Source organism: Rattus norvegicus, chromosome 2 (assembly GCF_036323735.1).
Source record: "Rattus norvegicus strain BN/NHsdMcwi chromosome 2, GRCr8, whole genome shotgun sequence".
In the NCBI taxonomy this organism is placed as follows: domain Eukaryota; kingdom Metazoa; phylum Chordata; class Mammalia; order Rodentia; family Muridae; genus Rattus; species Rattus norvegicus.
In genome coordinates this window covers 34,692,481-34,716,681 of record NC_086020.1, presented here as the reverse complement: position 1 = coordinate 34,716,681, position 24,201 = coordinate 34,692,481, and the positions used below count along the sequence as shown (strand labels likewise).

The following is a 24,201-nucleotide window of genomic DNA, read 5'->3' as shown; positions in this document are numbered from 1 at the left end:
TTCCAGGATGTAACTCTAGGAAGGACAAGGAGACACACTTCCTACTCCAAGTGCTATTGATCTATTGACCTTCCCCCCCCCCCCCCCAGGGAATCCACAGCCTTTAGCAAGAAAAGACCTTGGGTTCCAAGCTTGGGACAATAGGCCTATTTAACATATCAAAGCAGACTTGGCCTCCAGGTCTCTTTGGTTCTCCCAGAATCCCACAGTCCTTACCTGTTACAAAGTAAGGCTGGCAAATCCTGCCCTCTACCCTAAACTTTCCAGCCCAGGGGCTGGGCTTCCCCTCCCTCATAAGCTCTTTCCTTATATGGTCCAGATGATTGGTCTCTCTGTATCTTTGTCTCTGTCTCTCATCTGTCTGTGTCTCTGTCTCTGCCTCTCTCTCTCTCTCTCTCTCTCTCTCTGCCCCGCCCCCCATTCTGAATTTCACCCTGCATGGGGATGCTTCCCCTTCCTCCCCCCATCTTCCTATCTGCTTGGTGATTTCTCTGGCCCTACTTCTTGGGAGAGGTGAACCTACCCAAGAGCTGCCCCTAAATAAACCTGACCCTTTTAACTTTCAATTTGGCATGAATTGTCTTATTTTGTTGGCAGAGAAAAATCCATTGTCTTGGTGCCAAACACTCAGAAGTCGATCACTCAGCCTGGTGGGCTAAGCCAAGCTGGCCATTCAGAGCCACTCCTCTACCCCTGTATTTCTCTGCCTGATGCAATTGACTTTTGGCTTGATAAGCCCCTCCCCGCTACTTTTCCAGCCATTGCCTTAAAAAGTGCCAATCTTTCTTCCAGGTCCAGGACCCCAGGATCCCCTGCCAAGACGCAAGTTCTTGAACGATGGCAGTCTCTGTTCTGGAGAGCCTTTGGATTTGAAGACGTCCTTTCTGAGGCTACCTCATCTCCATTGCTCTACCCCCAGCTATCTAGTAGGATGCCACCCAGTACCTCTCTAGTCTCTCTGCTCTGTAGTTGATATTCTACCGCTCAGAGTCCTACTAGCAGGGACTTGGGTTCCAAACTTTTTATCTGGTGCACTCTGTACACACTCCTGCTCCTGTCCAAGCTGCTGATCGGACGCTCCTACGCTATTGCTGAGGTATGTACGAATCATCTGTCTGTAAATTTGAATCTAAATTCTAGAGTCTAACTCATAAGCCCACTTTGTGCCCTCCACGTGGTGCTGGCACTTGCAGCCTGTCCATGTGGACCACTCCATTGGCTTTCTGCAGCCAGCCTGTGCTAAGTTCAGCACGCTCTCTCTTCCTTCATGGACTCAGAACATATTACAACAGCTTGGCTTCTTTCAATGGCCAGAAATTGGCACACCCGATTTCCAAATTCCCACTGTCACTCAGCGACAAACGATTCACAAATATCTTATATCTAAACTTGCTCTGCTCTATGCTCCCAAACCTCCCCAACTCTTAAAATTTTTTAATTTCTGGTTTCTTTTCACTCTGCTCTTTAAAAGAAAAAGAAAACAACAACAACAACATAATACTTTAGGATTGTGCTGTAAACTCTTAACTAAGGATTTGTAAGTTGCTCATTGGGTATGACTTAAAATCTATATAATCTGCAACAAAATTTGGCTTTAAACCTTTAACAAAAGGCTTATGATTAAAAATCTATACATGGTTAACTGTATATGAGAGTGAACTCTTGTTTAGTGTATGTGTACATGTAAGTTGGATCCAACTCTTCATTTAAAAATATAGATAGATTTACTAGGAAAGAAATGTTTTTAAATAGCAACTATGTTGGCCAACATGGCTTTCTACCTGCCATGTAATGAACTCTGTTTATCATTGTACCTCCTTTCAGATTAAGAAAGCAGCAAGTCCCAAATACTTTACATTGGTATGGATTTTTCTGTGGTGATGATAGAAATTTAAGGTTATACTTGCCACAACATACTGTATATGAGGTTCAATTCTAATTTCAAATATTCTGTATGTGATGATGTAATTATAAGATAATTAAGGCCTAATGAGATTAACAAAAGCTAGTTTAAGATATCTGTCTAGCTACCTACATGTTTGCTAATTGTTCAACACAAGCTACTAAAAAATTTAGATACACAGCAACATATGTTTAATGAATAAGGTATATTTGATAATCAAGACCTATAAAGTCTTAGGGTCTGGTGAAGTTCACAGTGGTGTTTGTCTAGCTTCTTTGCCTTTTAAGCCTTAGCTGTTTGGGTAAACTAAACCACACCAAAACACACCTGCAATCTTCATATTCTATAATGGTGTGTCTGGTCCCCCAAGAAAAGTCCTTTTCCCAAGGTCAGGCATTGAGACAAAAGCCCCCATTCCCTCAGGGGTTTGAAGAAACTTCCTGCTACCTAAAATTGGAGTCATTCTCCTTATTTCTAGTAGGGGGCAATTGTGATCCTTCCATTAGCATATAACTGTGGTACATATTAACCAGTCAAGGTCAATGCTGGCCACAAGGTTCCCAAAGTCCCTGTTCACAAGCCTTACCCCAGCTCACAAGTTCCCTTTCTCCTAGACAGCCTTGGCAATTAGGAATAATTTTTGTTTCCTTTTACACCCACAGAAAAAGCTATTTTGGTTTCTTTACTGTGTCCATTTTCAGGATCAATAAAGTTGTTATTCTCCCTATGGATTTTATGTATGATTAAAAGTTAAATTGTTGGCCAGGTGTGGTTGCACATGCCTTTAGCCCCAGCAATCCAGAGGCAGAGGCAGACTGATCTCAGACCAAGCTTGTCCCACTTACAGAGCAAGTTTCAGGACAGCCAGGACTGTTACCACAGAGAAACCCTGTCTTGAAAAAAATAAAACAAAAAAGTTTGATTTTGATACTAAAAGATCTTCAGTTCAAAATCATGATATTTAAGGCTCAAACCTAACAGGCCTAAACCTAAATTCCTAGCCTTATGATAGCTACTAAATTATTATAAACTGTTAGTGATAATTAAGAAATACAGGCTAATAGTCACCTTATAAATTATCAAATCCTTTATTATGTCTAAAACTATATTTGTAGTCATGCTAAGTACTGATATAATTATAGGAATAAACCTTATTTACCCTCCTGTATATGTTTTCAAGATTAAGCCTAGGATGAAAACTAGAATCAAGCAAAAAGTGTCCATTCGAATAAACTTTAGATAGACAGATTGTGCTTAAACACTTCAGAGGTCTATAGAATACGATATTTAAAATGTTTAATAAAAACTTTTTTTTTTGTGATAGACATGCTAGCTCCTGATAGTACCCCTAATCTCCTCAAAAGAAGAATGGGCACCTGAAACCTGCTTTACATGAGGCAAATCCGGCCACTGGGCTGTAAACTTGCATCAACTGCTGACAGCACACTGTCCAAACTGAATAGGCAGGACACTGGGAAGTGAATTGTTCCATTTTACCTAGACGAAGGTAGGATAGCTTCCCTCCCCCAGATTCCTGCTTCATAGAAAAGTCTGTCAGATCTTCTGGGCCTGGTGGATGTCCCACCCACTACAGAGGAACCTTTGGTGACAGATTGTCCAGGTAGTGGTAAGTCTCTGCCACTTTTATAGACTCAGAAGCAGGTTGGTCTGCATTTCCTGCTTACTCAGGTGAAATTTATCCTTCTCAGGTCTCCAAAGTGTGGGAAGACTAAACTCTCAAAAGACTGATTAGTTTAACAGCAGAAATCCAAGGTTTCAGTTGCTTTTTCTTCATATGTAAAAATCAGGCCACAGGCCTCATTCTCCTATAGTTGCCACTACTAGGTCTAGACACAGTTTACCAGACTCAGAAAACAGGTTCCAAAGTAACTTTTTATTATTCCTTTATCTAAAGGATCTCTCTTTACAGTGACTGCTCCCCAGTAATCAACCACTTATGTCTTGTGAATAACTGGATAGGAAAAGCGTAAAGTTTATGTAAGTTCTGAGGATGGGAAAATTTCTGGTGTGAAGAGCTAAGGAAGTGTTTTAAGGTTGGCAAATGCAAGTTATGTAGTTTGGAGGGTGTGGAAAGCTTAAATGGTGATACATTTCCTAAGCTTCTACTCTGATACAAAGTTGTGACTGTGTGGTTTTCAGTACAAATTATAAACAATGGGAATGCTAACATGTCTAAAGCTTATCTTGTTTTGTAAATTTAAAAGACTTTTGCAAACTTCAGGCAATAGATTTAGATCAGCCGGTCACAGGTCAAATGGACTCCAGATAAACACTGTGCATCAAAACCTGTTTCCCGACCAGCCTTTTCCAGAGGGTGGGATCCCTTTCCCTGAATTTGAAACCCTCTTTCCTCTAACTGCCAAGACCATGGGTCTAAAAGTTTCAAGAATACACCTAAGAAAAAAATTTTCTACCAAACTCCTTAACTTTATCTCCTATCCCTAGCATATATCTGTTCCAGCAGATTTTTCCAATCAATCAAAGACTGCAAACTGCTCTAACTGCTCCCTTCACGTCTCTAGCCCCAGATGTTCCTGCAGAGCCTGGACAAGTGAAACAGTCTGCTCTTCCTGGACTTGGCCAACATTCTAGCTTTTGGGGCCCTCCATACTGATGCCCCAGTGTCAGCAGGAAATAATCATAGATGATTATCTCACCCCATATTCATTTTTAGTCAACATGCAGCAAGGAGGTTGCGTTTCAGACCCGGGACAAGTAGCTGAGATGCCTGTGTAACATATCAAAACAGACCTGGCCTCAAGGCTCTCCCAGCAGTCTTCAGTCCCTACCTGTTACAGGGTACGACTGGCATATCCCGCCCTCTACTCTGAAATCTCCAGCCCAGGGGCTGGGCTTTCCTTCTTCTCCAGAGGCTCTTCCCTATATAGATCAGACAATTTGCTCTCTGTCTCTCTATCTCTCTATCTCTTTTTTCTGTCTCTCTTCCCCCTCTATCTGTCTCTCTGTGTCTCTGTCTCTGTCTCTCTCTTGGCATTTTCCCTTGCTGTATGGGCTTGCTCTCTCTCTCCCTTCCCTCCTCTGTCTCCCAGTCTGCATGGTCCTGCTTTTGAGGATCAGTGAATTCATCCAAGAGCTGCCCACAAATAAACTTGCCCTATTTTACTCTCAATTCAGCTTTAATTGGCTTATTTTATTGGCAGAGAAAACCTATTAAACACATATATGACCAAAAACATGTATAAAATAATCCACCACTGAGTGCTCAGTAGGCACAGAGAGACAGTGAAAGTCCGTACAGGCTAGATAGTCCTTCCAAGGGCTGGCCTGGACAAAGCAGAGGCTGGTGTGTCTTCCTTTAGCCTTCCTGCATTTACTACTAACTTCATCCTCCTGCTGGGTGCTACCTAACATTCCTGGCAGTCCGACTTCCTGAATTGTAAGGGCATGAATTTCCTCTCAAAGATGTCATTGACAGTTAAGTGTGAAGCATAACAGATCTGCCAGGGTCCTCTCCCATAAGGTAATTTAAGAGCAGTTTATTCTCCCCTTTCTCATATCAATCTGAGTGGTGAGAAACTAGATGATAAATAATCCTCAGTTATTAAACTGTTGATCTATATAACAGGGAACCGGCAGGATGGGTCAGCAGATATAGTCACTCACCTTCAAACTTCATACCCTGAATTTGATCCCCATCCCTCAGCAGTTGTCATCTGACTTCCATATCCATACCGTGACATATACCCCTCTTCCCCACCCCTACCAACCAACCAGCCAATCAGTCAATCAATAACTGTTAAAAAATAGAGGAAAAAAACTACCCTCATATACCCCTCTTCCCCACCCCTATCAACCAACCAGCCAATCAATCAATCAATAACTGCTAAAAATAGAGGAAAAAAACTACCCTCATATACCCCTCTTCCCCACCCCTACCAAATAAATAAGTAAATAAATAAATGTAAAAAACAGAGGAAAATAGCCCTCATATGTACTTGTCTGTTTGCAAGGTGACAGAGGGGCAAAAATTACAAGAGTCAATGGCCCATCCTGAAAACAGCCAAACAGCATCCATCTTGAGCGTTGTGAGCCATACAGGTGGGTTTCGGTGGTGTCCACCAAAACAGTTGTGCCCCCCCCACGCTCACTTCATGAAAGCAGCCATCAGATTAGGTCAGATCTGGAAGTACAGCTAAGCTGGAGAGCACTCGTCTCACTTGGGAGTCTGAGCTTGATGTCCAGAGCTGCAAACAGTAAAAGAGCAGGTATGGACCTGAGTCACTCTACGCGGTGTGGTATACAGATCCTTGTCTGCAGCAGACCGGCTTGGGCTCAACACTTCACTCCTGTGTTTTTCTGTAAAAAGGAAAGATGTCACTGAAGCTCTTTCCTCGGACGTTTGTAGAAATGAAGTGAATTAATATGTGCAAAGCATTCCCCTGTGCAGGGACTTCTACTTGAGAGCTCAGACACAATCAAAGATCCTGCCTCAAACTTAACGCTTAACAATAGAAAGCCAGAGTGCTTCTGGATCCCTTCCAAGAAAGAACGAGGGAGAAAAGAAAAACCAGAAACTCGGGGAAGTTCTCTCTGCTACAGTGCTGACTACAAGTTGGGGAGAATGCTCACCTCAGAATGCTCACCTCAGAACGCTCACCTCACACTTTCACCGCTAGTAACCCCAGTTTTTCAGCACGATGCAGAGCTTGTGTCATGGATGAGGAGGATGTGGGCATGCAGCTTTAATGGGGTCTGATCTGGGTTGTGTGATAGAATTGGGAACAAGGGTGTTTGCAAACATCCAGAGTCACATGCATGTTTGGGAACAATGGCTGTGTATTCTCTTTTCCTTTCAAGCTCAGTAGCTAAAGAAAAGGCAAGGAACCTGCCATTTCTTTACCCAGAATTCTGTGGTACAGGATTTTGTAGCATTCCACGTCTGGGTAAGTTCTACCGCGGATTGCATCATCGGCTGTATTGCTCCTCGTGTTTTTCTTATGGCATGACACCTGAATTTCATACACAATTACTAATCTTTTACAAGGGCATTGTTGACTTTTCTTGTCATCGTTTATTTGTGCCATAAAGCTCTTCTTCAATAAGTTGACGGTGCCTGCTATATTTACCAAGTATCGCCAGGCACCAAGCAGATCCAGAATGGTACCATAAGGCCAGAGTCCATTCAGCCCGGTTTGGGGCTGGTATGTACTTCAGCTCTTATCATGGTTCTAGCAAGAACCAGCTCTGTGACTTAGGGCAGCAAATACCTTTGCAGCAGAGAGACAATTGTCAAACATTTTTAGAGCTCAGCTTCCTCATCAGAAACCCCAAAGTCAAGCTAGTAGTATATGACACCTGCTCATTATACAAAGATGGGGTAAAGCTGTCTGACATCCTCTTAGAACTCTCCCAGAGTTCCTCCCCAATGTGCGCAGATAATAGGTTAGTTAATTATAGTCTTAGGTGAAAGTGCCTAGATATGGCAGGTGACGAGTGCAGAATTGGGAGCAAACTGGGCAACAGGTGGTGTGGTCCTCAGGTGGGAAGCAGAAGTCCTGTTCTTTCTTGTATACTCCTGGGACCAGGGCCCGAGGATATGACCTCCCTGAGACTGTTAATGTCATTTTCAATATGAAACTCATCATACAATTTCTGCCTATGATCTAGGGCCAATGAATCGAAAACAACTTTTGTAAAAGCCCCTGTAGGAACCAAACACTCAAATCTGACATGAAAGCCAACCTAATAGATCCCCGCGGACAGAAAGACAGAAAGACAGAAAGTGCCCCTTCCAACACTGCAGTAAAGAGATCAACATCTCAAGAAACCAGATACATGGCTGTTAGTCACACCTTCAACACACACTTCGTTTATGACAGCCGGGAGAAAGCGCTCATTAGCATCCTGATGTTCACCCAATAAGGACTTTGAGTGACAAAAAAGATACCAGGGCTGCTGGAAAAATCATGCTGTCAAACCAGTCTCACCTGGCCAGAAGCATTTTCGTAACATGCACATCATGGTGGGACCGGAGAAAAGGCTATGCGACTGGAGTTAGATGGAGGAGGCTGGGTCATGTGCTTCCTGCATCCCGAGTGAGCACTCCGGACTAGGTTGTGTCAGCAGTTCCAACAGTTCTGGGGCTCATTCAATGGAGGGAACAAAGACTGGGGTTTCTTTTAGCAAAGTCTCTGAGCGGTGACATTGTCCAACACAGTTTCTTTGATAAAGGGCTCATTATCTATCCGTGTGACTTTACCCTTGGTTTTTATGCTGGCAGTGCCAACGAGAGCATATTTAAGCAAATCCTTTTACCCTGACAGCTGTAGCGGCACCCCGACAATGTGCGCCAGCGCTGCAGGCTTGGGTGTGGAATGCAATCAACCCTGGGCTAAATTTCCAATTAGCTGAATCAACAAGGAACGTAATTTATTAGCTCGCTCTTAGGTCGCGTTCGCCCTCCCTGTTTCTTCCTGATGCAAGCTCATTTTTCAGACTGAAAAGAGGAGAGAATGCCTTGGAGTTGCTTCTGGAATTCAGTTGGCATGCTTCCTGTGTTCTCAGACTGTTGCTTGGGTCAAAGTAAGGCCACTCTAGAACACTGGGGGAAAAAATGACCTCAAAGAAAAGAAATCAGTGTGGTAATTGATACCTACATGAATCATTCTGGGAGACCGTCTGTGAATGGCAGTGGGGAAATCTGGTACCATCAAGTCTGAAATAAGTAATTAAGTTTTATAGTCTCTAAGAAGTAGAACTGAAATCCAATGCCGTGTCAAGAAGTCCAAGGTCTAGGAAAATTGTACTTTTTGTGGAAAAGGTTTTAATTAAAAGCGTGGTAAGCGTGCCATCCAGAAAAAATTAGGAAGAGAGGGAACAGGAGTGTGTTCCTCCTCTTCAGACAATCCACAGCACTCGGATCTGCATTCCACCAGGCACTTGGGAGATTTCAACAGGGGTCTTTGTAGTCAGGAGGAAATACACTACAAGAGTCTCCACCACCATTTACCTATTAACAGCAACCTTTCAATCCAGACGTGTCAGGGCACACCTCTAATTCAATTCCTCGGAAGTCTGAGGCTGGACGGTCGCCAGCTTCGGGTCAGCCTGGGCTGCATGGTGAGGCCCATTTCGAAACAGCAGCTGCACAGACAGCAATCTTTCACCGGATCGTTCCGCTTCTCAGTTGCCTTAGAACCAGGAAGGAATTAAGGTGAGGAAGAAGGCTTTCAGGCTCCTATGCGCGCTGTGTACTAGACAAGAGTTATCAATCATATCAAGGAGAACATCAGTTATGGCATGTGCTTTGTAGACTTCAATGTTTATTATAGCAACTTTATGGAAGACATTAGAAAACTCCCATGATTTTTAAACTGAGTCAGTTATTCATTGCAACTTCTGGCTGAACGTAGAATGCTTTGGGGAAAGATATCCCTTTCCTTTTTCTTCTAGCTTTACCATGGTGTGCTTGGCAGAACAGACAGCACGTATTTGATGGGTAACATTAAGTGAATTTTGACAAAAACCTGAGGCCAAGAATCCAACAGCATAATACATACAATGAACATAGTCACCGTGCCCCAAAATTTCGACATGCCTTTGCTTAGACTATGCATCTCTCTGTACCTATATCATCCAGGCAGACCAGCAGTCAATCATTAATCCCAGGTTAGCTTGTTTTCTCTAACATTTTAAGTACATTTAACCATGCCCCATGTAGACCATTTATTTTGGACCCCTTTTTCCTCTCAGCATCATAATTTGAAATTGATCAGATTGTGTGTATCATCAACAGTTTGGTTTTTTTTTTTTCTTCTTCCTCTTTTCACTCTTCTCCTCCTTCTTCCCCTGACAAGTAGTAATATCCCACTATGAGAGGATACCAAAGTTTGTTTACATGCTCGTCCATTTGTTGCTGCTAGAACTGCAAAATAAAACTTGTATGGACGTTTGCGGATCTCCTTGTGAGCCTATGCTTTCATTTCTCTCGACCAAAATACTGAGGAGGGTGTAGTGAGTAGTTTTGGCTACTCTGCTTTGAGCTCCCAGTGAGTCGCAGGCGCTCAACCGCCCAGGAGCTACCTCAGATCCACAGATGAAAGACAGGTTAGATCATTTTTAACCTGCTTTATTGGCTCTGTGGCTGGGCTCTTCTAAGCCTCCAGCAGCTAGCGTGCCCTTCCCTTCACTCCTAGCTCAACACCTCTACATCTGTCCTCAGTGTAGCTGCACCGTTGCCTTCTGTGGAGATCACCGGTCTTGCTGCCCAAGACGCTTTCAGGCTGCCATCCCACAGGCCACTTTCCTCGTCCACTTACATTTTGGCAGATCTTCCCTATAGCTCTTGAGTCTGCTCCATCTGTCCCCACCAAGTATGTCCGTCTTCTCTCCTAGCCTACAGAAACCTGGAAGCCCCTCCTCTTTCTTTCCGACCAGCAACTGGCTGCAGGTACCATTATTGATTGATCAAGGATCAGTTGGGGACAAGGACTTTTCATGTCACTACTCACAGATTCCCAATTCAATTAGAACATCAGAACCACTCCTCTACAGGAGGGGGACAGCTTGGTACTATTGTAGTATTTAAGTAAACGACACAACTGTTTCCTTGACTGCCCCATTCCATATCATCTCTGCCAGTGTAATGGGACTGCATTTGTCCCGCCTGCTTGCCAATACTTCACAAAGTGACGAAGAGGCAGTAGTTAGTCCACTCTAAACTCCCTGGTGGGTGTGCACACTCCTCACTACCTGCCTAGGTGTTTGAAAGACACACACACACACACACACACACACACACACACACACCCTTCTATTTTAATATGTCTTAAACATTGCAATGGCTGAGTACTTCCAAACCTCCCCGCAGCTAACATACCCTCCACTCCGATATTCCTGAATTATTACTAAAACTCATTTTCCATTCTGGCCACCATGGACCCCAGGCCTGCAGCTCACGTGGGCCGTGACCCTGATATCTTGACAGTGTTTCCTCTCTCTCCCTCTCTCTCTCTCTCTCTCTCTCTCTCTCTCTCTCTCTCTCTCTCTCTCTCCTATCGTCCTCAGGCTGGGACCTTCTCCCTGGCAAAGGCTATTTTCTGATTCCCTCACATTACTTGCCAGGGAACCTCAAAGTCCCTCTTCTGTCTCCCTGCCCAGCCATTGGCTGCCAGCAACTTTATTTACCAATTAGAACCAGCAGAAGGCAGGGACCATCAGCGTCTCACACACACAGTTGGGAAACCCAATTAACATAATATAAGCAATAAACCGAATCGACACCATAGTCAACCTTTAGAATTTTCAGCATTCCATTAGTCACATAGATGTTATCTATTCAAATATCCCTTTTTCAATCCAACAATCACTTACTGAGCACTTAGAAAATGCAAAATAACATTCCTTAAGTAAATTTGGTCCTTAACTAAAAAAATGTTATTTCATTAAAGTGAATACGATAAGATTAACCATCTTTTCTACTGTAAGGGTGCAATGCAGTAGCATTTATTATTCTTACAGCATTATGCAACCATGACCACTGTTTGCATCAAATGGAAATGTGCACCCACCAAACCCTTCCTGCCACCCTACTCTGAAAACTCACTTTCTACAAATTTTCCTAGTCTACATATCTCATGTCATGGTGTTTGTGTCTTTTTTTCCCTCTCACTAGGCATGATGTTTTTAAAAAGTTCATCTGTGTTCAGTAAGTTCACTGAAAAGTATTCCTACACACACACACTCACACATACACACACATACTCACATATACACACACATACACCACACACACATATACATGCGCACATACACACATATACATACACACACGTGCACACACACATGCACTCACATATACACACATATACACATACACACATACACACATGCACATACATACACATACATACACAAACATGCACATACATAAACATGCACATACACATGCACTCACACACACATATATACACATAAACACACACAAATACACATGCGGGCACACACATACACATACTCACATGCACACACATACACACACGTATACATACAAGCATGCACACAACATACACGCACACACACATACACGCACACACACATACATACACACATGCACACACACATACACACATACACGCGTACACATGCACACCCAGACATATACATGCACACACACATACATACACACAACATACACACACACATACACACATACACCCAGACATATATACACACACATATACACACATACACACACATGCACACATACATACATACACACATATGCACATACATACACATACACATATACACACATACAACATACACACACATACACACAGGCATATATACACACAGACATATATACACACACATATACACACATACATGCACACACATGCACACATACATACATAAACACATACGCACATACATACACATACACATATACACACACATACAACACACACACATACACACACATACACACATACAGACATAAACGCACGCATATACACACATACATGCACACACATGCACACATACATACACACATATGCACATACACACATACACATACACATATACACACGCACACAACATACACATACATGCACACACATGCACACACACATACACACATACACCCAGACATATATACACACACATATACACACATACACACACATGCACACATACATACATACACACATATGCACATACATACACATACACATATACACACATACAACATACACACACATACACACAGGCATATATACACACAGACATATATACACACACATACACACATACATGCACACACATGCACACATACATACATAAACACATACGCACATACATACACATACACATATACACATGCATACAACATACACACACATGCACACAGACATATATACACACAGACATATATACACATGCATATACACACATACATGCACACACATGCACACACACATACACACATACGCACATACACACATACACATATACACATATACACACGCACACAACATACACACACATATACACACATACACACACATATACACACATATACACACATTCATGCACACACATGCACACACACATACATACACACAAACGCACATACACATACATACACGTGCACACACACATACACACACATACACATACACACATATGCACACACACACATACGCTCTGTGTTATATGGCAGTATTTATCACTCGCGTAGTGATAAACCTTTGGATAGTTTCAATCTTTGAGCTACTGTTGAATGCAGCTCATGTGGACATGATGCATGTAGTGTCTGATGGGCATTTGTAGTTTTAATTTGTACTTCCTTACAGGTTCTTATATATGAGCTGGTTTGCCATCCACATATTTTCTTTGTTGAAGTTTTGTTCAAAAGCCTTTTGACCATTTGTCAAAACTACAGTTTTTATTGTTCAGTTATAAAATTTTCCAGTGTGTGTGTGTGTGTGTGTGTGTGTGTGTGTGTGTGTGTGTGTGTTTACCAAGTTTGGGTTTTTATTTTCATGTCACTTGGGGAGAATTCTTTTGAATTTTGATAAAGTCCAACATATTTCTTTTCCTTTCATGCAAAGCAAGTTCCGTGTGTGTGTTTGTTCTAATGTTTTAGAAAGCTTTTCGAAGGCTTCCCAAAACTTTGAGAAGCCCTATTGTTTTGGCTGTTAAATGTAAGTTGATCCATTTCAAGTTAACTTTTATGTGGTGAGAGGTAAGATTAAGGCTCTCTTTTCCTTGTACATACCTTCTCACATGTCCCATGCCCAGTGATGGGTTACACCATGTACAGATTAGTGGTCTGTTGTCCCCATTGATCTGTCTTCAAGTCTGGCTCTGCCTCCCTCATGTGCTGCCTGAACAGCACTTACGTTGTATTATTTTAACAGTCGCAGACATAGTAACCCAGCAGCGAGTCTTAAATCCTGAATCCTTCAGACCCCTCTCCTTTCCTGAGTGCACACAAGGTACTCTACCATCTGATAAAGCTGTAAAAATGAGAAAACATACTGGTTTCCAAGGAAATGCATAAAATTTGCTTGTTTTATATTTTGTGTACTTAACCAATCTTATAGCTTCGAAGTCTACCTTCTTTTTGAAGATGGTTTTAAGAGACGATATTGGACAAACTTTAATTGAAATGCCCACTGAATACTTGCTTCTCTCTCATACCTATGGAGGCAGTCGCAAAGCATGACTGCACTTGCCTGTGGAGCCCTGGATCCAATTACCAGCATCCTACGTGTACCCATGCATGCATGCTCATACTTACATACACTTGCAAAAGCCTCTAGACCAAATGCCATCACCAGAGATCTGTAAAGCATGCACTTCTGCACTAATCCACTCTCTAGAACACAGTGGGGAGGTTCCCTCTTGCAGAATTCACACGCCATAATTCACAGAAGCTCATTACAACTGGATGAGAATCATAGGAATGCTAGCTTTTTCAATTCTTACTCTGGTATTAAGCATCCTGGTCAATAATTCCACCCTCCCCCCACCCCCAGAGTTCTGTATAATATGTGCTCAACCTAGATATTTACAATAGTTGAAGATATTGAGGTAAGTAACACACAGCTTGGATTCACCCCAAGTACTTCTCAACCATTAGGCATTTAAAAAGGGGAAAGAAAAATACTGGGCAAAAGCCTACATGATCCTCAGTAGCCACCAGCTCTGAGGCATCAGTTGCCTACAATGTTCATGAAGAGCAGAAGATGTTGGATGCTCATACCTTCCTGTCAGCACTGGGATAACCTGAGCACTCTCGGCTGAACTTACTTATTTTAAATCCACAAAGATGACCATCACACTGTTCGCTTAGTCCACGTTAAAAAAAAAATAAACAATAGCTTTCTGACTTAGTCACTACCGTGTAATAATCAGGAAATTTCCCATAAACAGATTTCCAGCTTCTCTCTGAAAACCAGAAGGTATGGAAAACCTGGCTTACAGTCTAAGTGGCGCCCATCAGTTGACCTCCAGCATCAGCTGTTCTTCATGAGGTCAGATGTTTTGACTCCTGTTGACATTGCTGAAGATACCTTTCCTACTTGGATTCTCCAAGGTTGTAGTTCTTAAAAACGGGATTTACCTTGGTGTCCTGTGAAGAGACTTAGAAATGATTGATGTTAATGGCCTACCTCTAGACATTTTATAGAATCCATCTCGGGGATATAGAGCAGACCAGGGATTTTGGTAAACTCTCCGGGCAATATTGTTCTATGGTTAAGATTGAGGGCACTTAGGTACATCCTTTAGCTTGCATATGCATCACCTGGCAATCTTGTTCAACTGCAGCTTGTGATCCAGGAAGTCTAGGATAGGACCTGGTATTCTGCATTTGTAACACCATCTTAATTTCTGCCAGTGCAGCTGGTCTGTGGGTCTGGTGCTGAGGAAGACTCCAGGACACTGGTACTCATTTGGTTTGTGTTTGAAACCCTAAAATATACACTTAGGTTTCAAGCCCAGTGGAAGAATATTCTAACATCACAGTTACTACAGGTGGCCAGTGGATGCTTGAGTTTTTTTTCGCTTTTGAGGATATAGTCTCAATTTGTTTTGGTTACTCAAAGTCGTTCTCTGTAATGCAGGTACTTGATTGACTGATTTCCACTCCATCTTCGCTGCTATGCAAGAAGCAGTGATACTCTGGTATCCCTGTTGGAAATTTCACGTCTTCTGACGTTTTTAGGCAATAACCAAAGCCAACAGCATGACAAGGATTGGTTGTGTTGTGCATGCCGTTTGTTTGTTTGCTTGTTTGTCAGTTTGACACGAGGTAGAGTCTTCTGTGAAGAGAGCTTCTCAATTGACAAAGACCTTTGATTATATTGGCTAGTAGGCAAAACTGGGGGTTATTTATTTATTTATGATTGATGTGGAAGGGTGCAGCCCACTGTGGGTGATGTCACCCCTGGTGAGATGATCCTGGATTGTACGAAAAGGAAAGCTGAGGAGCAGGAACTGAAGCAGAGGTCATGGAGGAATCCTGCTTGGTCTTTCCTCCATGATGGACTGTGGGCTGTAAAAGGAAGTAAGCCCTTCCCTTGCCTCCGAAAGTTGCTTTTGGTGATGGTCTTTCTCCCACCAATAGAAAGCAAACTAGAACACTGTGTCTGTATGACATCTGAGCATTTTACTGGGGTGAGTTTCAGTATGTCCTAGAAGGCCCAGGGTAATCATTCTCAACCCCCAGCATACAAATGGCTTGGAAAGTTTCCTAAAATACCACCCCCCCGCCCCCTTATACTCCAGTCTGACGTTTTTGGTTTAGGGAAGACAGATAACTTATATTCCAGTAAATTCCAATGAGATTCTCATAGTACTGGCTATCTGGAGGTTTTGTAGAAATGAAGGGAAAGCTCGTGGCACAGGGGCCCCCTTTGTCTTATGATATCAGTCTCTTGCTTTAGAACAGTTACCTTTTGTGTTTCCAGATAAGATTTTGCTCAGGAAAAGGTTACCAAAAAACCACAAGCTTAAGGCTAGAAACTTGTCACGCAAGGGTAAGTACCTGAGTTCAGATCCCTAGCTATCATATAAATGCTGCGTGGGCATGGGGGCTCGACTGTAAATCCCAACCTACAATGTGCAGAGGCAGAAAAATCTTTGGCACAAACTGGCTAACTTTACTGTCTGATAGGGTGCTTCAGGTTCACGTGGGAGACCCTGCCTCAGTACATCATGTGGAGAGTGAAGAAGACTCCATTGTTAAGTCTATGTGTGTGCCCGCACATCATGTCTACACGTGAAATAGTGAAATATATACATATATATATATATGCGCACATAGGCACCCACTCCAAGTATAAATATTCTTATTGTTTTGCTATTGCTTTTAATATGTAAAATATATGGGAAACGGAAACAAAATATCATACCAGTGATGGGTGGGAAGGTATCAGTTTGATACAAGTGAAACAGATGGATCATTTGGTGCCTTTGTATGGAAAATTTATTTTCATTTCACGTGACCCTCTTTGGACATATTTGTGTGTTGTGTTCAATTATAATGAAAAAAAAAGTCACAGAAAGTGTGAGTGCATGATCAATTGCTGAGGACTTTTCTGTAAGGGGAGGTGCGATTGGGGATTATACACTGTTTTATGGCTGAATAGTAAACTCTGTTGGAGCCTCTTTCCAAGACTCTAGTGAGCACCGAGGGAGGAGAGAGCTAGAAATGCTTGTGTTTTCAGCTTCTTCAGAGGAGAGGGAAACTAAGGAAACCATTTGTGAACGTTTTGTTACTTTAGTCTTCTTGGTTTGGATTGGGTCCAAGGACTTCTACCACAGGAAACGCACTATTGCCTTCTCCCAGTAGGTTCATCGTTTCACAGACTGCAAAGAACGTACCCTGCTATCTTGGGTTCTAATTGCCATGACTGAATATTCTGACTGAAGCAACTTAGAGGAGAAAACGTTTAACTCGCAGTTCAGAGTAGTCTACCATCGTGGGTAAGTCAAGGCCACCGGAACTTGAATGAGTTGTTCACCTTATGGCCTCGATCAGAAAATGCTTGCATGCATGGTACTCACTTTGCTTTCTTCATTCGTACAGAACAGAATTTCCTGTCCAGGGAGTGATTCTACTCACAGTTAAGATGGATCTCCCTTCACCAATTAGCATAATATTTAGGGAGATTCTATAAAGACTGGGCTGGCTTGAACTTGAGACTATGGCCCCGGCTTCAAAGGACTGGGATTACAGGTGTTTGTCACCACATCCTGAATGGTAGGCCAATTCTTAAATGTGATGTGGGTGGCACACTGCTTTTTTTTTTTTTTTTTTTTTTTTGGTCTTTAATAGATACCAAGGTTAACAGAAACATTAACACCTCAATGGTGTGCTGAGATCTCTGTGGTTAGAATGGGAGTCACTTTTAAACCTGATTGCATTTGCTAAACATAAACTCTGAATTTCATTTTCCCTCCCTCTACTCCCAAAACTCACAGTGATATACTATCAAATTTAGAATTTGGTAATAGACTAAGTACTTGGTTAAGGAAAAGAAGTATTGTCAGAACACTGGAGAATAGATGCGAAAGGGAACTTTTGGGCAAGAAGGGTGGGTGGCTATAGGTTACTGAGCTACAAAATAAGCCATGTTTTGGGAGCAAATCTTTAAAAGTCCATGAGGTTCTGAACGTTTTTATGAGGACAAAACATGGGCTAGCATCTTTTCTTATCAAGGAGAGGTTGAGTCAATATCACTTTTTTTCTTGAGCAGCTTCCATAGTGGTTTCTACTCCAAGGATCTATATTTTTACATTTAAGAAACATGGACTTCATTTGAGCTTCTCCAGCCTATCGGAAGCATGAGAAGGCGGTGGACTGGCTCAATGACCTACATTGGCTCTGCCTTGCAAAGACTGCCAGAGATCATCCGGTGAGTCCTCCTCACAGAACTCTCTTTCTCCTCTAGGTCCCGCCTTGGTTCCTGGAGGCAGCGGTGCCAGGCGGCTGCAGGCTGCGGGCACTCGTTGCTCCAGCTCACCCTTTCACCCCTCCTTCACCCCGGGAGTGCCACGCCGGGTGGCGCGGTTTTTCTGACCACTAGGGAAGCTGGGCAGGCGAGGCCAGGAATTACAGGGCCTCCCCGCTTTGGCGAGCCCTAGTATCTGCATCCTCCTGAAGCCAGCCACTGTGCTCTAGCGGATTCGAAAGAAGCAGGGTCTCGCAGGCAGCAAGTCGGGCCCCAGGGAGGCCTGAACTATTTCCCACCTCTCCCAATCCCCATTTGAACTTCCAGCTTCGGGCCTGGGAGACGCCCCGCAGCCGAGCCAGCCTCCAGCGCGCAGAGTTAGAGCGCTCCGTAGCGGAGGGCGAGCGGTCCAGTCGCCCGGGGCATCCCCGTGCCGGGGGCGGAGGCGAGGGCAGCGGGGGGCGGGGGGCGGGATAGGGTCTGCAGCACGGAGTGTAGCGGCTGGACCCTTGTAGCCCGCCCGGAGACTGGCAGAGGCGGAGGGCGCGGCTCGGGCGCCGGGGGCGGGGTCTCTGGTGCTGATTGGTGCGTATCTGGGGGCGGGGCGTAGGGGCGGGCTCGGGGTGGGGCTGGCGCCAGGCGCTGGAGCTGCGGGCTCAGGGCGAGGAGTAGCTAGCAGCTGGAGCCGAGTTGGAGGAAGCAGCGGCAACGGCAGCGGCAGCAGCGAGGACGGCTGTGCAGCCAAGGAACCGGGACAGCTAAGCAACGGCCGGTCGTAGCTGGATCGAAGGAACCTGGGAGCTGGGAGCTTGAGAGGCCGCTGAAGCCCTGGCCGGGCAGAGGAAGGAAGCGAGCCGACCCGGAGGTAGGCGGCGGCGGCGGGTCCCGGTGTGCCCGGGAGGGGGAAGCGGTGCGAACGCGCACGGCTGCTGCTCTTCCTGTCACAGCAGCCACTTCTGCTGGCGAGCCACTCAAGGGGAAGCGAGCCGGCTGCCAGCTCCTAGTCGCCAGCATCTCCCGGCCACTGGGAAGCCTTCTCGGGCCAGTAACCAGCTTGTATGGTCGCGGCCACCTCCTGCTTTCATTTCCTCCGTGCTACCCCGGGCCGGCTCTGCTAGTCGCCGGGCGCGTTCTGTCCCGGAGTTGCCAGCGGTCGCCGGCTCCCCTCCTCCTCCGTCACCTCGCGCTTCCGAGGGTCTCCGATCGCCCTGCAGGTTTCTGAAGCCGGGAGCGCGCGAGGAGGGCGCCTGGAACGCTGCCTTTGCGTTAGCGCGGCATACCCTCCCAGGCCCGGCAGTCGCAGCCCGGGTCTCCGGCTGGGCTGGGCCACAGTGGTCCCCGGAGCTCGCCCCCAGCCCCCGCCCTCCGAAGTTTGCCTCCCTCCTCTTCCGGGGTGGGGGAAGTGCGCCTCGGGGCGGCCGGTGGCTGGGGCTCTAGCTTGGCGTCTGGCGCCCGCCGGGCTTGGGCAGGTTGCTGGAGGCATAATGAGTGGGATCCTGGCACCGCCCGGAAATCCAGCTTTTCCTAACGCGGGGCGACCCTGGAAGGACCTGCCCAGCAATAAGCTGCCGGCCAGGGAGAACCGGCCCGCGTGCAAGCCGGAGCTAAAATATCTGGGGGAATTGTCTGCAAGCCACTTCCTTCCCAAAGGCAGAAACTGCCCGGCAGATCACGAGACAAAGAGAATAGAAACGCTCTGGCCAGGCACGCATGTACAGAAATGCATTTTGGTAACCAGCTTTCGCGCACAATAACGCAAGGGTGTGAGCGGAGTGGCTGTGACATGTTGAATGCTGTGTGCCGGCACTGGATTCAGGGGAATTCTGCTCCCGGCGCTGGTAATACTGGAAAGGTCTCACTTCCACCGTTAATTCTTGAAGGAGCTGCAGGCTCTATTGGTGTATTGGTGTGAATTTATGCTTTATTTCGGGGTTTGATGATTTTAGGACTTAATTCCCCCCCCCCTTTCTTTCCCTCTCTTTTCCTTTGTCAGACAGTGTGAAATAGGAAAGGATGAAGCAGTTCCGGGTTTTGAGTGTAGCATGAGATTGTCATTTCAGTGAGATCGAGTTTCAAGTTTTAGGTGGTAGGGTTACTCACAAAGCTGATTGACCTAGGCTCTTTGTGCAAGCCTATCTTAATATTTCATTAGCTTGTGTTCCATGTTGAGCACTTGAAAGATGGTAAATTATGAGCTGAGAAAGCTTGTAGTAGGCAGATGGGTTTATTTCTGCCACAGATAGCAGATTCGTAGATTTCTAAAGTAGATATCATTAAGACTTCAGGGCCTTTTGCACAGGTGAGAAGTTCATGCAGCTTTTGTCACTGAGCAAAAGCCCCCCCCCTCTCCCCCCTTCTCTCTTTCCCTCCCTCCCTCTTTCTCTCCCTCCCTCCCTCTCCAGTTGCACACAAGTAGATCATTTTCTTAGGCACACAAGTTGCTTAAACTTTGGAAAACACGTGTTTTTGCTTATTACCAAGAAAATGATCCTGGTTTTTCTTGCACCTCCCGTGGTTGAAAGGCAGGTTTAAATGGGGAGTGGGGGGGGAGAGCTCCTTGCCTTGCAGAAGTTCTGTGCTGGCTGCCTTCCTCTAAGTGCTAAGTGCCTGTTGCAGGCCACGCTACTTTTCCATAGCAATCTGTCAGTTTTTATGATTTGAAGAAAGTTGGATGGAGCTGATGCTGGCTCTCAGGCTGTTGTGGGAGTTTGCTTTTAACTTTCATCTTGCACCGGGACCTGTTCCTAGTTGCATAACACAACGCCACCATGTGCACGCTGTTATCTACTGTTTTATTTGTGTTTTTATGATAGCATTCTGCTTTTTCACATCTGGGATGCGCTGTAGTCATGTTAAAGAAAAAAAACCAGTATTTCACTGCCCACTGACTTGATTTATTGTTTTCTTTAGTGCTTGCTCTTGCTCTCTCTCTCTCTTTCTTCTCTCTCTCTCTCTCTCTCTCTCTGTGTGTGTGTGTGTGTGTGTGTGTGTGTGTGTGTGTGTGTGTGTGTCTTTGGTACATTTCTAGTATAAAGTTAGATTGGGAAAACTGAGCAGTCGAATACATTATGAAAATATGTACTTAGGCTGCTGATGGTGGGTGGTGTGCACGTATCTTTTGGAAATGTTAATTACACCTAACCTGATTGGTACACCCCTTACCCTTTTTTTTTCTTTTATTAAATATATATTAATTGTATACAGCAGTGGGTTCGGGGAACATTTTTATACACGCAATATACATTTTTATACATTTTGTTCATATTCATTCCTCCTTTAGCCTTTTCTTGTCTCTCTTCCCCTCTCAAGCTAACCTCTGAAAAGGCTTCAAGTCTTAAGTTCAAGTTTATTCAACTTACACAGACTTTGAACCCTTAAACGGTTCCTGAGAACACTGTGGGACTTTGAGTTTGTTGTATTGATTGAGATTTCCTTTCTGCCCCCTTTTCCCTAAGTAGTTCAGTAAAGCGTTGTAAAAGGCATTCACTTTGAGAACATTATCCACAGAACTTGCTAAAATAGGAGCAATTCTGGTCCAGATTTTACTGTGTTTGCATTTTTGACTTGCAAAATGTGTTTTATTGGATAAGGAGATAGTGAATGTGAGTCAACTGGGGAAAAAATGGTTTTATGGTCAGGTTGTCTATACAAGCTGAGCCAATGTTTGCATGTGAGCTTTTACTTTTAATCTCTCATGAATAAGGTGTACACATGCAGAAGAAATTAGCTCCTATCAGTCTGTTAGGCATATTAGACAGGTCAAGCACAAAGCCCCCCTTGCATGGTGGGCAGGGTTTTGCTAGCTAAGGCAGGAAAGCAAGCATTCTGATAAAGGCAAGTGATTTCAATAAGAGTATTGGCAAAACCACGACCTCCCTCCCCCCAAAAAAATTTCCATTAGAGAGGAGACAAATGAGACTTTAAAAATTGCAATAAATGAGTGCTTTTGTAAAAAAAGATACAATTTACAGCTGTCTTTAAAAAAAAAAACTGACAGTTGAGTTTGGTGGCACAGGGCTTGAGAGGTGGAGGTGAACAGCTCAAGAGTGCAAAGTCAAGTTCTACTACATCAAGAGTTCAAGACCAGTGTGGACTACGTGAGACACTGCCTACAAACTGAGTGCATAGTCACACATACAATGAATGAGCCCTTCGACTCACAGGTGACTTTCTGGCTTTCGAAGCTTCATCATTTTTTTTGGACACCAAGCTAAATGAACTGAAAGATTGAGCGTGTAAAAACGTATAGCTTGTCCATTTGGCTCATGATGGTCTCCAACTCCCCCCGCCCCCCATTTTCTGGAGAAATGTGTAATACATGTAGTACAAGCTTACTGGAGAGAAAAAATGAGACTGTAAACGTCACTTGGTTCTGCCTCCGTTGTATATCGTAAAGTAAATCAAATATATACCTATAAGCACCTGTAGTCAAAATAGTTCTCAGGTTAATGATCACCTGGGGGAGAGTTGAAGTCATAGCCTGGCCAAAGGGTCAGGAGGCTCTACCAGTGGGTGTTGTTAGAGGAGAGCTGTCCACCCAGCCGTTCAGCCTTTGCCCGGTGCCTTCCTCCTGAAGTGCCTCTGTGGCCTTGACAACTGGGCTTGTCCCAAGAGGAACCAGCGCCTTCATTCTCTGCGGGCATTGCATGACTGTGTTCAGCTTTTCCTCTTTGAGGGCAGCTCCGGGAGCAGCGACGAAACCCAACTGGACAACAGCCTCGTGGCTCCCACCCTGTGCCCTGCCACCAGGCACACTTCTGTCCCCCTCCCACACAACACCCCCTGACCTCCCCTGAGCCACCTTCCACCTTGGGTCTGGAGAGAGTGACTTGGACTAAGTCCACACACAGGCAGGCTCTATCTGCCTGTATTTACAGCAGCGTTTTATTTTTAGGTAGCTTCAGGCTTCTTTTAGAACTGCTTGAAGCACTGAAAGGCAGCACAAGAGAAAATTCCTGGCAGGCACCTGTCTGTTTCTGTTTTAAATCTGCATTGTGCAAACGGCAGTGACACTCAATGCCGATATTGCCTAGCAGTCCTATTGTTACCAAGAGCGCTACAGGAATGCCGTAACTTCAGTCACTGAAGGCACGTTTTTTCAGTTGGCTTGTTTTCTCATCTGCAAAATGGGGCCGAGAGTCACACTAGAGTAGTTGTAAGGGTTCACATCAAGCCCCAAGAACCGTGTCTGGCACATGGCGAGCACTGAGTCAGGGTTAATTGTACTAAACTTGTACTGAGAAGCGCGGTGCTATGTGCTTTTGTGAATATAATTGCCTTTAATCCTCATAATGACCTGGTAAGGTATAGATAGGTCTGCCTCTTGGCCGTACAGGTGACTGGCCTCACAGGATGATGGAGAAGAGGAAGTTTCGGCGACTTGACTTGTCCATAGTTACATATCTAGGCAAGGACCAGGGCAGTCACTGTTAGCTGCGACTCCAAGTTCACCCTTCCTGCCCTGAATTTAAAAGAGTACCATTGCTTTCTCACAAGAAGAAGCACTTTAGGGCAGCTCCCTCAGTTCACACCTCCCATGGCCCCCTTTCTTTTTTTTTTTATTTTTTCCTTCTTTTTTTCGGAGCTGGGGATCGAACCCAGGGCCTTGCGCTTGCTACCACTGAGCTAAATCCCCAACCCCCATGGCCCCCTTTCAGTCCCACTCTATACGGTAGTGTTGCTGGAGGCACACCTCTTCCAGGTGGTGTGGATCTCTTCCTTAGCTAATAAAAATATCATGGCTTTTAGTCCTGGCTCTTTCCATCATGACCCTCTCAGTCTAGTAGGGCTGCTGGGGGTGGGCTGGGGTGGCTCTCACCACTCCTCTTCCTGGTGTGCTCAGGGACACTC

At 44.7% G+C, this 24,201-nt stretch overlaps 2 protein-coding genes across 3 annotated transcripts in view; both read left to right on the top strand.

The window, feature by feature from the left end:
- Positions 1–17,625, top strand: part of LOC134485588 (histidine-rich glycoprotein-like) — a 63,581-nt gene extending 45,956 nt beyond the window's left edge. The window contains exons 4-5 of one of the 2 annotated variants that reach the window (XR_010063724.1): positions 793–17,383; positions 17,487–17,625. Coding sequence is in view for 1 of the 2 variants with exons in the window: in XM_063282680.1 (XP_063138750.1) it covers positions 11,773–13,158 (1,386 nt within the window). In the remaining variant the exon portion in view is untranslated. Of the gene's footprint in view, positions 1–792 lie in introns of both variants that reach the window. The other variant, XM_063282680.1, reaches the window with a different exon arrangement.
- Positions 17,626–19,021: 1,396 nt separating this feature from the next.
- The window catches only part of Pik3r1 (phosphoinositide-3-kinase regulatory subunit 1), an 84,715-nt gene continuing 79,535 nt past the window's right edge, over positions 19,022–24,201 (top strand). The window contains 1 exon segment of the mRNA NM_013005.2: positions 19,022–19,216. The gene's annotated coding sequence lies outside the window, so the exon portion shown is untranslated.